Here is a 14,174-nt window from a genome sequence, read left to right on the forward strand (position 1 = left end):
CTACTGAATGGGAGAAGATATTTGCAAATGACATATCTGATAAAGGCTTAGTATCGAAAATATATAGAGAATTGATACAATTCAACACCACAAAAACAAATCCAATTTAAAAATGGGCAGAAGAGGGGCGTCTGGGTGGCTCAGTGGGTTAAAGCCTCTGCCTTCGGCTCAGATCAGGATCCCAGGGTCCTGGGATCAAGTCCCGAATTGGGCTCTCTGCTCAGCGGAGAGCCTGCTTCCTCCTCCCTCTCTCTCTGCCTGCCTCTCTGCCTACTTTTGATCTCTACCTGTCAAATAAAAATAAATAAAATCTTTAAAAAAATGGGCAGGAGACAAAAACAGATATTACTCCAAAGAAGACATACAGATAATAGACATACGAAGAGATGCTCAGCATCACTTATTATCGGAGAAATGCAAATCAAAGCCACAATGAGATAGTACCTCACACCTGTCTGAATGGCTAAAATCAACAACACAAGAAATATCAAGTGTTGGTAAGGATGTGGGGAACCCTCTTGCACTGTTGGTGGAAATGCAAACTGTTGGAGCCACCGTGGAAAACATTATGGAGATTCCTGAAACTTTACAAATAAAATTACCATATGATCCAATAATTCCACTACTGGGTGTTTACCCAAAGAAAATGGAAACACCAGTGGGAAAAGATACATCCGCCCCTATGTTTATAGAAGCATTATTTGCAATAGCCAAATTATGGAAGCAGTATCCATCAATAGATAAATGGATAAGGAAGATGTGGCACACCCCTCCACACATGCACATGCACATGCACACACAGCGGAATATTACTCAGCCATTAAAACGAACGAGATCTTGGGGCACCTGGGTGGCTCAGTGTGTTAATCCTCTGCCTTTGACTCAGGTCATGATCCCGGGGTCCTGGGATGGAGCCCCACGTCGGTCTCTCTGCTCGGCAGGGAGCCTGCCTCTCTCTCTCTCTCTCTCTCTCTCTCTCTCTGCCTGCCTTTCTGCCTGCTTGTGATCTCTGTCTGTCAAATAAATAAATAAATTCTTTAAAAAAAATGAATGAGATCTTGCCATTTGCAACAACATGGATGGAGCTAGAAAGTATAATTCTAAGTGAAATAAGTCAGAGAAAGACAAACACCATATCACCTCCCTCATATGCAGAATTTAAGAAACAAAACAAACAAGGGCAAAAGAGACAAACCAAAAAACAGGCCCTTCAGAAAACAAAATGATGGTTACCAAAGGAGAGGTGGGTGGTGGGTGGGTGAAAGAGGTGAAGGGGATTAAGAGTACACTTATTGTGATGAACACTGAGTAATGTATAGAATTGTTGAATCACTGTATTGCACAACTGAAACTAATAGAACGCTTTATGTTGTGATGAGCACCAGTTGATGTATGGAACTGTTAAATTACTATATTATACACCTGAAACTAATATGACACTGTAAATTAACTAACTGGAATTAAAATAAAAATTTAGGGATGCCTGGGCAACTCAGTCGGTTAAGCTGCTGCCTTCGGCTCAGGTCATGATCCCAGAGTCCTAGGATCGAGTCCAGTATCGTCCAGTATCGGGCTCCTTGCTCAGCGGGGAACCTGTTTCTCTCTCTGCCTCTGCCTGCCACTTTGTCTGCTTGTGCTCTCTCTGACAAATAAATAAATAAAATCTTTAAAAAAAAAGAATGTGATAGCTTTAAAATAAACATTTAAAGTAAAGAAAAAATAATACAGCACTGCATGTTAAGTATACTGGAATTAAAATTTTTTAAAAGGAAAAAATTAAAAAACAATAAACAAAAAGGTAAACAATAAAGAAGACTAGTTTTCCTCTCCAATTCTTCTACCACTACACATTTAAGCCACTATCATGCTTCCTGTTTAAATGAATGATGCCAGCATACTTTTAAATGCCAAAGTCAGAAACATGGATATTATCCTTCACTTTTGTTCCCTTACTTCCCTCAATCTCCTCAATAACCAGTTCCTGAGAACCCAACATTTTAATTATCTTCCACCTCTGTCCACTTTTGTTTTCCAATCCTACTGTCTGTTATTGCCCTGGTTCAGGTTCAGGACCCCTCCCCCCAGTCACTTTTCTCCTGGAATAATGTGAAAAATTACCTGCTGGCCTCACTGTTATGTGTTGTTACCATCTAATGGATTAATTTTTTCAAAATACAAAATCTTATAAAAATCACTGCTACTCAGTATTTTCTTTCTTTCTCCCATGGTCCTGTGAGACATGTACTGTTAGAAAAAAATTTTTTTTCGGGGGATGATGTAGTGAAGAAGAAACCGCCACCTTCTCCAGAATAAAAAGGAACTTTGAGTTATTTACATATGAGCGTTTAGCAGCTTGCGGCCTTGTTATCATGGAATGCTGAGAGAATATGTAAGAAGTACATCTTTTGGTTATTTAGAAGATAGGAGTCCAAGATCTTATGTAGGATAATTACTGTAAAAATGTCAATTATGCATAAATTCATAATTTAAATCACAAAGAGTGTATTTTGGAAAAAAATGTTCAAAAATTCCTCTGAATTACAAATGCTCATAAGAAGCAAAGAAATTGATGAAAATAAATAATAAAGGTGAACTTGTAGTGCCAGATAAAGTAATACATTTTTATCTTTATCTATTGTTTTTTAAAGATTTTATTTATTTATTTGACAGACAGATCACAAGTAGGCAGAGAGGCAGGCGAGATAGAGAGAGAGAGAGGAGGAAGCAGGCTCCTTGCTGAGCAGAGATCCCAATGCAAGGCTCGCAGGGTTCAATCCCAGGACCCTGAGATCATGACCTGAGCCAAAGTCAGACGCTTATCATGACCTGAGCTGAAGGCAGAGGCTTAACCCACTGAGCCACCCAGGCTCCCCAAAGTAATACATTTTTAAAAGTGACTTCTTGACAATAGAGAAAATAACTAAGGAAGAGCATTTGAAGTTGACAGATCTCAGAACAACTTGGTTTTTAGAATATGATAAAGATAGCCTTTCAAATTCAGCAGTAAGAGCTAAATAATTTTTTTTATAATGCTCTAATATTATGCTCACTTGGACACCAGACAATCTGGACCCAGACTTCTCAACCCAAGGGACAAGAGTTCATTGCCATCTTTATCCTCATCAGGGAGTACCATTAAGTAAACCTCTATATATTCACAACATAGTATGGCCATCATAACATGAATGTATAGATATTGACAGGTAGGTCTCATCAATTCATAGGGAGGACACATGGAAAAGTAGGTAAATTGGAGCTAGAATCTCAGGCTTGACTACTCCAGTGTTAAAAGGCATTGCATAAAATTTTGAAACTGCTTTTTCATCTGTAAAGTTAGAATTATATCTACAACATAGGTATAAGTCCATGGTTCTAAATGTAAAAAATACAAATAGAAATCACTGTATTTCTAGCTCTGAGCTAGGTTTAAGAGGACATAACTGACCTACTGGAAATGACATTTGGCTGACATTTTGGCTAAGTAGTTAAAACCCATTGACATGAACATATTTTGAGGATGATTTTGGACTACAAGGAATAGGACAAGAAGAGTTTAGAGAAATTAGCAGTTTTCATGAACTGGTTTAGTCTGAAAAGACTACAGGTTAAAAAGGTTTTTAATATGGTCCTGGCTATGATGAGATGGAATAGATACTCCCATGCATTGTTGATGCAACTGTTAATTGGTATAGCCTTTTAGGAGCAAAATATGGAAATATTTCTAATAATTAAAACATGTTTAATATTTGTATTGAGGTGAAATTCACATAAAATAAAATTAACTATTTTAAGTTTATAACTCAGTGGCATTTAGAATATTCACTTTGTTGCGCAACTGTTCACTTTTATCTGGTTCCAAAACATTTTTATTACCCCCACAAATGAGTCCCTTTACCAATTTACCCATTCTGTTCTCTCTTCAACCCTGACAACAACTAATTCATTTTTTGTCTTTATGTATTTACATATTCTTGACATTTGATATGAATGGAATCATCCAATATGTGACCTTTCATGTGTGGTCTCTTTTACTTAGCATATTTTTTTTTCAAGGTTCATCCTTGAACCTTGTAGCATGTTATCAGTCTTTCATTCCTTTTTAGGGTGGAATAGTATTCCATTATATGAATACATTACATTTTGTTTATCAGCTCATCAGTTGATGGGCATTTGGCTTGTTTCCATTTTGAGTTTTATTTTTGGAATAACATGAGGCAGGGGTTTGATCTCATTCTTCTGCATGTGGATTTTCAGTTGTCTCATCACCATTTGTTGAAGAGCTTATTCTGTCTCCCATTGAAAGGACTTGTCATCCTTGCTCAAACTCAATTGACAATAGATATATGGGTTTATTTCTAGACTCTCAGTTCGATTCCATTGATCTACATGTCTATTCTTATGCCAGAAGTACATGGTTTTACTATAAATTTGTAGGCTTTTAAAATAAGAAAGTGCGAGTCTTCTTACTTTCAGTATTTTTTATTTATTTGGGATTTCTCACAATTCCATATTAATTTTACTCTCAGCTTTTCTATTTCTCAAAAATAGACTTCTTATTTTGATAGGAATTGCATTCAATTCTTTCATTGCTTTGGGAATTATTGTCGTCTTAACAAATATTGAGTCTTCCAATCCATGAACATGGAACATCTCTGCATTTATTTAGGTCTTATTAATTACTTTCAGCAATTCTGTAATTTTCAGTGTACAGATCTTGAGATACCTTAAATTTATTCTTAAGTATTGTATTCTGTTTTGTGCTTTTGTACATAGAATTGTTTTCTTAATTTCATTTTTTGATTGCTCATTCCTAGTGTATAGAAATACAACCAATTTGGAAGAGCTGATTTTGTATCTGGCAATTTGCCAAGTTCATTTATTAGTCTTAGTAGACTTCTTACATATTCTTTAGCATTTTCTATATACAGGATAATGCCATTGGCAAATAAAAATAATTTTTCTTCTTTTGTTCCAATCTGGATTCAATTTTTTTTCTTGCTTAATTTCTCTAGCTGGAACTTTCAGAACTAAACTGATGGAAGCAAAGATCCTTGTCTTATTTGTGATCTCACATGGAAAGTTTTCAATTGTTCACTATAGAGTATGATCTAGCATTGAGTTTTTCATAAATGCCCCTTATTATGTTGAAACAATCTGCTTATATTCCTAGTTTGTTGAGTGTTTTTATTATGAAAGGGTATTGGAGTTTGACAAATGCTTTTTTTTTCTCTATCAATTGAGACGATAATGTGTTTTTCCTTTTCCTATATTAATATAAGATTTTGACATTGATTTTCATATGTTGAATAACCCTTGAATTTTGTGGGTAAACCCCAATTCATCAGGATATAAAATCCTTCTGCTGGCTTAGTTTGCTAGTATTTTGTTGAGGATTTTTCTTTTAAGATTTTATTTATTTATTTGACAGAGAGATAGTGAGAGAGGGAATGCGAGCAGGGGGAGTGGGAGAGGGAGAAGCAGAGTTCCTGCTGAGCAGAGAGCCAGGATCATGACCAGAGTCAGGGCCCTGGGATCATGACCTAAGCTGAGGCCAGAGGCTTAACAACTGAGCCACCCAGGCAGCCCTTGTTGAGGATTTTTGCATCAATATTCATCAGGACTTTGGAGGTGATTGATATGTTTATGGTATGCTTTGTGGTAAATAAACAAACCAACAAAAATATGTACATATCACATGATCCAGCACTCTCACTACTTAATATTACCATGGAGATATATGCACACAGGTGCACAGGAAAGCATAGATAAATGTTTATTATGACATTGCTTGTAAGAACCAAAGTATTGGAAATAGCTCAAGTCATCAAAATGGAAATGTTAGGGCGCCTGGGTGGCTCAGTGTGTTAAGCCTCTGCCTTTGGCTCAGGTCATGGTCTCAGGGTTCTGGGATCAAGCCCCAAATCGAATCAGGCTCTCTGCTCAGCAGGGAGCCTGCTTCCCTTCCTCTCTCTCTCTGCCTGCCTCTCTGCCTACTTGTGATCTCTGTCTGTCAAATAAATAAAATCTTTAAAAAAATGGAAATGTTAAATAAACTGTGGTCTATCTATATCAAGGAAACTACACAATAAATAAAAGGAATAAGATTCTTATACTGACACACCTCCAGGAATATTGTTGCATAAAAACAACAGGGCAATAGATGTAATTTTACAATATTTAGTTAAAATGCAAAACAGAAATATATAAATTTCTAGATGGATATCCATCAAACTAGTGTGTTTAATTGTGGGAAGGGGATTGAAATTGGAGGTGTGGGTAAAACAGTATATTAAGATGAAATAGACTATCTCAGTGAATTTTAAGCAGTTTATTACTCATTCACATCATAGTTTAATGAGAGTTATTGGTTTTCCTGCATGGCTCTGCTCTATTGATTATTCAGGTATCTAGCCTGCATTCATCTCACAGTCATGTGTTCCAGATGATACACATGGTTTCCAAGATCACTGAAAGGAGATGGAAAGATTACCGAGCATTGTTTTAGAAGTGTCTTATATTACGTTTGGTAATATAAGATATTACGTTGGGACCCCAACATATGTGCAAGGGAACTTGGAAAATCTAAGAGATCACATACTTTTTGATCAAGCAATCTTACTTTTCAGAATCTATTCTGTAGAAATACAATCACCAGTAATTTGAATATATGTGCAAACATTTTAGTTGCAGACAGCATTGTTTTTAGTGGGCAAAGTATAGAAATACATGTTGAGTGATGGGGAACAATTTTAATAACATACAGTACATTCATACTATAGAAAATAGATTCATTTGTATTTATATTTGTGGACCTCTGGAAAGTCCTATAGGACTTCCATGCTGAGAAGAAGAGAAACAATACAAGTAACTCAAAGTCATATAAAGAAATAAAGGACAACAGTAAAGGTAGCTACATAGGTAAATATAAAAGCAAGTAGTTTTTCATATTTGATTTATAACTCTTTTTTTCCTATATGACTTAAAAGACAAATGCATAAAACAATAATTATAAAGCTATGTTAATATGCACACTCACCATTCATCCTGTTTCAGCTGAGTTGTGCAGAAGTCTCCTTATAATGGTTTATGATTCCTAATTAAGGGTTCCTGAAAGTCACAATGTAGTATTATAATATGTAATTAAAATGAAAAACAGAAATACATAAATTTCTAGATGGATATCCATCAAACTGAGAAGTGTTATAGGGAGGAGATTGAAATTAGAGGTATGGTTAAAGCAGTATGAACCAGGTAATTAATTATTTATGACGATATTATTTGTGACAATAGAAACATAAAGATACATGACGTCTTTTCTTAAAGATTTTATTTATTTATTTGAGAGAGAAAGAGAGCAGGAGCTGGGAGGGAGGGACAGAGGGAGAAGCAGACTCCCTGCTGAGCAAGAAACCCAACATGGGGCTTGATTCCAGGACCTTGAGATCATGACCTGAGCCTTAGGGAGATTCTTAACTGACTGAACCATGCAGGCACCCCAAGATGCTTTATGTCTTTACTTAAAAATATTCCTATATTGATGCTTTAATATAAGAATCTCATTCGTTTTAACTCTTGTGTAGTTTTCTTAGCATAGATAGACAACTTTTTATTTGACCTTTCCCTTTTAATGACCTAGGCTATTTCTAATATATTGGCACTTACAATGACAGTAAACATCCATCTATGCTTTCCCACGCATATGTGTACATATATCTCTATGGTAATACAAAGCAGTGGAAGTGCTGGGTCATATGGTATATACAAATTTTTACTGGTTTGTTTATCTTTTTTTTTCCATCTGTAAAGTCTATTGGGGTTATAGAGATATTTTCCCACTATTTGTCATGATATTGAAAATATTTCTTCACAGGCTGTTTCTTCTCTTTGCACATTTTATATTTTTTTCTTTATAATTTCTGGATTTTTTTTCATGCTTAAGAAGATAATGACATCACAAGACTATACATGTTTTTAGTTAATTTTCATTGCAATATTTTATTCTTGTTCTTCACATTTACATTCTTTCTCTCTTTTTAAAAGATTTTGTTTCTAAGTAATCTCTACACCCATTGTGGTACTCAAACTTACAACCCTGAGCTCAGAGTCATATGTTCCACCAGCTGAGCCAGCCAGGGGCTCCTTGTTCTTCGTTTTCATCTTTAGTCCACCCGGGGTGTATTTTTGTGTATGTGGTGAATAGGAATCTATGTTCATTTCCTTCTGATTGGATAGCACATGTACTTGATTCTTAGGTTTAAAAAATCCTTATAAATATGTGAAATCCTTAAATAAAAATTGTTTATAGCTAAACATTTGCTCACTACTATGATTATTTCCTTAGGACACATTCCAAACTGTAGAATTATTGCATCATGGTATATGCAATATATACAGCATTTGGTACTTACTGTGAATAGAAGCAAAAAAAAAATGGATGTAGCAATTTACTCTCTCAACAAGTATGAGAATGCCTACATCCTCAACAAAACTGAGTATTGTAAGCAAACATTTGTCTATTTGATAGGCAATTTTTAAATTTTATTTTCCATTTGATTTTTCATCTCCTACTGAGGCTGAATAATGTTTATTGTTCACATAGACTTACTTGTTAGATACACAATTTTTAGGCTATGATAACCACCATTTTGACTTTCAGGAGCCCTAAGTTATGAATTGTAAACCATTTGACTCTTTGATTATAAGGAGACTTCTGCACTGCTTAGCTGAAACAGGGTCTATGATGAGATTATATGAGGCAATAATGGAGACCATGATATCATAGGAGACCCCAAATGGAGGGCCAGGGCAAAATGCAGAGATTCTGATTCAGAGTAAGAGTATCAGTGTGTATGGGGACATGTGTCCAAATTTTGCATTTTTAGCAAGTACTCCAGATGATTATAATGTAAAGAGTTATTTGAGAAATCAGTTATGCAATGTTACAATATTTTTATAGACTGAATATGAGAAATAATCCCTTTCCTGTTGGGTCCTACTTGAAAATGCAAATTATAGTTTGCAGTGAAATAGATTATTGCCATTTTATGCAAACAGAAGTAAAACTGGGCCAAGAACACTAGATTTGAAGTAAAAATTTATTACATATCCACTATATATGTCACTAATCAAAAGAAGTATAATGAAATACATGATACGGTATTTACTTTGAGATGCAAAATGCAAGAAGTCCAATTAGGAAATAATGTTTAAATATATATATATACATATACCTATATGTATATATATACACACACATATATATATGTATGTGTATAATATATATAAGTATAGCTATGTGTGTGTATATATGTGTTTTTGTAAGACTAAACATATATATATTTATATACACACACACATTTGCACTAAATATATGTACAATACATATTGTACATATGTACACTAAAAAGTACATATACATATATAGACATATATGTATATGTTTATATATAATGTTATATATATTATATATATATATATATTAGTCTTACAAAATTTTTCCATGTTTCAGGAAGGAAAGTAATAGAAAGATGGGGATAGCTTTCTTAGATCTATTTTCTGCATTGTTTTGTGCAATTTATACCTGTCCCCTGAGAGTCTTCTGACCCAGCAGGGCAGGCCTGCAAGGAACCTTCAGGAAGAGATCATCTCACAAGAGGAGGAAGACAAAACCTTAGTCCTTAGACCTAAGGCAACTCTAACTGCAGGGGTTTTTTTAATTCTAACTGCAGGGGTTTTTTAAATTCTAACTTGTACCTTGGTCCAACTCCAAAAACGGCTTCATCATGTCTGACCCCTAACACAGAGGAGGGGTCCTGGGATTGAAAACAAAAGAGGCTGTCTTGCTAGGAACCCTGCAAGGCATTGTGGCCCAAGCAGTCTCACCTGTGTGAAGGGTCCCCATGAAGCAGAGAGGCTTCAGAATACAGAGTGAGGGGTTCAGCCCACTAGGGACTCCAGAAAAGTGAGTGAGTTTTGGCACCTGGGCGGACCCCAGTGCACCAGGAACAGTGAGGGCCAGCAGAGAACAATGGTCCCAGCAAAAGAGGCAGCAGGTGCCCAGCAGGGGAGAACCCAGGGGACAGAACCCAGGGGAAGAGGAGGGCAGGGCTCAACAAATACTGGTATGAAGCCCCCACTGCCTTGCCTACTAATGGACTTGTTCCTGACCACAGGTGAGTCGTGTTAGGGCCCGCCCTCAAATAACTGATGCTCTGCAGCAGGTTGGGGTTCTATATGCACAGGTGGGAACAAGAGTCCACCAAGCGCAGCTCAGAGTCACCTCATTTCTTCCTCACAGCAGCCCTGTGAGCCAAATGTTTTCCCTGTAAAAAAGACTGAGTCTTAAAGCAAGTATATCTGTAATAATTGCCATTTTATTCCTCTGGCTAAAAGATCCAGAGGTAATTTGAAGTTTACATTTCTTTTTTATAGTTCTGTTGTCAGAAGTTTATTAAGTGTTTTACTGTCCTTCAAAGGTGATTGACAAGGTTTTTGTGTCTGTTTATTTTAGTTTTTTGTGACACAATACACACACATACACACACATATATATTCATTTTGTGGAAAACGAGAAGATGCCGATAGTCAAAAAAGAAATGAAGTACAAATCACACAGAGGTTCACTGTTAACCTTTTGGTATATAATAATTCATACTTTTTCTTTTGCATTTTGTCATATATAAATGTACACATATGTGTATATATATATACACATATACACACACTGTTTTGCAACTTATTATTTTTACTTTACAATATAAATAAGCATCTTCCCATGCAAATGAATAAAACATCCTCATTAAATGAGTGCGATTGGGTCAAAAGATGAGACGTTGGTAACAGGAGTCATATGCAAATCAAAGGAACACTGGAGGATAGGAGTAAAAAAGTAGCAATATCTAGCAAGAAAATGCAGACAAAAAGACGCCAATGGTGGTAATATTAGTAACAGAAAATAGTTGAATTCAGGGGAGAAATGCATTAAATGGGATAGGGACGGTCCAGGGAATGCCTATGGTTAGAATGCAGAGCCCTAAATTTCTTTCTCAGACCCCTTATCTCTTCCAAACACCTTTCCATCTCATCTCCCTCCCTCGTCATTTCTTCATCTTTAAAGTGCCTATAGTCTATGTCCTCTTTAAATTCCTCGAGGGACTGAAGCAGCCTTTGCCTAAAATTCCCCTCTGTTTGCTGGCGTTCAAATTCTCCATAGGGGCGTTCTTCCTCTCTCTTTGGCACGCTGTACTTGGGCTTTCCTTCATTTTCTTTGCAGGGTTTTTGCATGATGTTGTTTCCAGCTTAAGCCCGGGGAGAAAATGTAGAGCGAATTGCTTCATTTCTTTTGATTCAGGTTTGTCAGTTTCTCTTTAAAGCAAGATACCTAATCTCCCACCCGCTGCCACACAGGTCCAGCCCATTGAAGTTTGAGATACCGCCCCTTCCTCCCGCACTCCAACTCCGCCTCTTTTCTCCTCCCTCTGCAACCCACCATTTCCCCAGCAGACAAGGCTAATGGCCTCTCTGACGGGCCCGGGAGAAAGGGAGCAGACCAGTAGTTAAGCTGTGAGGCGGCAAATTTTACCCAGCTCTAGCCCTTCCCAATTTCCACCCTCAGAGACCCGGGCTGAGTGCCTCCCTCGCACTGACCTGTGAGGATTCGGGATAGTTTCTCTTCTTCTTGCCTGGAGATGTCTGTGAACACAGACCCTTGGACCTGCAGACAGAAAGGAAGGGAGCGGGGAGAAAGGAGCTCTCTCTGTGGATCCACCAGTCCGAGAGACAAGACACTCATTATCTTGAGCCCGGGATCCTCACAACCGTCGTTGTCCAAAATTTCCTACCTCCTGGTTCCTCCTCCTATCCTTATCCCTTCTTCCTGGATCCCTGCCTCCACCCCCAACCCCTCACCCTTTTGGCCTAGCCATTGCGAGGGCTGCTGTCCCCTCGCCACCCCCACCCCCCACTGCAGGACCCACAGGCAGCCACTGAATGAGAGGAAATATTTTCAAATTAGTCTAAATTTCTGCCTCCACCACAGGATTCTAGCCATTCCCCACACAACAGCCCACACCTCATTTCCTCAACGGAATTGGAGGAAGAGGAGGATAAACGGAAAGCGTGCCAATCCCAGAGAAGCCGATTATTTCTAAACTAACACTCTATCTGTAGGTGTCTCTCCGGAGACTTCCACCTACTCCCCACCGTCCTTTCAAACAAATAAATAAATAACAATCATCTCCCAACGAGTTTGCAGGGATTTGGGCAAAGTGAGCCTGGACCTATTCCTGTCGCTAGATTCAGCCACTACCACCCGAGGCGTCCCAGCAGTTTCCTCAAACCAACCTTCTGAGATTTAATGAATTTAAGTCCTCTTTCTCTTGGCCACAAGCAGGAACGCCTACAGGACAGTAAGGAGCTGGTACCCAGAGGAGGAAGAAGCCCAGGAATATAAGGACTTCGCAGCAGCTGCTGGTCACGTGAGGATTATGTCATCCTCCAAATCTGGCCCCCACTTTCCCCTCCCACCAGCTGTGCTGTAGAAGTGCAATGGCATACCAACCTCCCACCTCCCCACCACACCAGGCCCTGTCACTCATTTTCATCACTGCTAATTCCGGAGGTCAAAAGTGACACCCTTCTCCCTGTGGCTGGAATTTGCCTTTCTCTGATTACCAGAGAAGGGCTGCATCTTCCCATAGTCATGTTAACCACTGTTACTTTAGTGGTTGTGTTGAGAGGATTGCACATCCTCTTCTAAGCTACAACAAAAAAGGTAGCAGTTTTCCCTCCACTAACACCCTCCCCCACTCACCAATAGCCACCATTTGCCTTGCTGTTCATTTCTTGAAATCAAAGTAGAGGGGGTGGGGTAAATTAGGAAAGTAAGTAATGATTGAGATTGTGGTTTTTCACTTTTGTTCTGATAATTTCCTACTCTTCCATTTTTCCATCAATTTATTATATTCTTCTTTAATCAGAAATATAGTAACAATCAGTACATTCGGAAAAAAGACTCAAGATAGGAGGGAAAAAAGACCCAGCCACCTGTTTCTTCTGCTGAGTCATAAGATAAATATAGACCCTCCAGGCAGACACATTTTTGGAAGTTTAAAACATACAGGGCAGCTGGAGGCTACTACTCTTCTGAGGAGCTCCTAAGCATGTGAAGCCCTTTGGTTAGGTGAACTACTGAGACCATAACCCAACAGCACTTTGCCCCTAGAATTTCAGATCTCAAAAATCAGTCGTAAAACTTTACTGCTTTGATCTCAGTATCAAGCTCTCTCTCTCTGTTTATACTATGCAGTTTCTTTAGTTCCTATATGCAAGAGATCTTACCTTTCCTCCATACTCTTATTAAGAATCAAAGAGTTTTTTATTTCTCCCAGACACTGTCATCTTATTAATGTTTTCTTAGACCTCATTCAGCCACACTGAGGAATTAAGACTAACAGAAACTGGTCACATTACCAAATTTTTTGTTGCTAAGGATTTTCGTACTAATCTAAGTGAATTAGTTTGGGTGATATGTAAGTTTGAAATATATACAACAGAAAGAGGGATGTGTTCTTTTTTCCCTTTGATTTTTTTTAAATATTTATTTAATTCAATTTAATTAACATATACTGTATTATTAGTTTCAGAGGTAGAATTCAGTGGTTCATGAGTTGCATAAAACATCCAGTGCTCATTACTTCAGGTGGTCTCCTTAATGACTATCACCCCAGTTACCCCATCCCCTCCTACCTCCCCTCCAGTAACACTCAGTTTGCTCTGTATAGTTAAGTGCCTCTTATGGTTTGTCTCCCTCTGTTCTTACCGATTTTATTTTTTTTCCCTTCCTCTATGTTCATCTGTTTTGTTTCTTAAATTTCTCATATGAGTGAAATCATATGGTATTTATCTTTTTCTGACTGACTTATTTGCTTAGCATAATACCCTTTAGTTCTATCCATGTCATTGTAAGACATGGCAAGATTTCATTCTTTTTGATGGCTGAGTAATATTCTATTATATATATGGTGTGTGTATATATATATGAATATTGGTAATGTATATATTATATATGTGGTATCTTTATCCATTCTGTATATATACAATGTATATTGGCATATATATTACATATATACAATAGATAGATGTCAATACATATATAAATAGATAAATGCATATAT

The 14,174-nt window shown here is 37.4% G+C and overlaps 2 protein-coding genes across 4 annotated transcripts in view; both read right to left on the reverse strand.

The window, feature by feature from the left end:
* The window catches only part of TCEAL9 (transcription elongation factor A like 9), a 48,038-nt gene extending 35,637 nt beyond the window's left edge, over positions 1-12,401 (reverse strand). For all 3 annotated transcript variants that reach the window (XM_013050617.2, XM_013050615.2, XM_045068301.1), the window contains exons 1-3: positions 12,343-12,401; positions 11,647-11,713; positions 7,037-7,107 (exon numbers count right to left, since the gene is read on the reverse strand). The gene's annotated coding sequence lies outside the window, so the exon portion shown is untranslated. The remainder of the gene's footprint in view (positions 1-7,036; positions 7,108-11,646; positions 11,714-12,342) is intronic.
* Positions 10,356-12,412, reverse strand: TCEAL7 (transcription elongation factor A like 7). The gene is made up of 3 exons (XM_004781764.3): positions 12,343-12,412; positions 11,647-11,713; positions 10,356-11,297 (listed from the first exon to the last, which is right to left on the reverse strand). The coding sequence occupies exon 3, from the start codon at positions 11,281-11,283 to the stop codon at positions 10,981-10,983; it is 303 nt and encodes a 100-aa protein (XP_004781821.1). The 5' UTR covers positions 11,284-11,297; positions 11,647-11,713; positions 12,343-12,412; the 3' UTR covers positions 10,356-10,980.
* Between the last annotated feature and the right edge of the window lie 1,762 nt (positions 12,413-14,174).

Source organism: Mustela putorius, unplaced genomic scaffold (assembly GCF_011764305.1).
Source record: "Mustela putorius furo isolate JIRA1106 unplaced genomic scaffold, ASM1176430v1.1 tig00003901_pilon_pilon_pilon, whole genome shotgun sequence".
NCBI classification, from domain to species: Eukaryota; Metazoa; Chordata; class Mammalia; order Carnivora; family Mustelidae; genus Mustela; species Mustela putorius.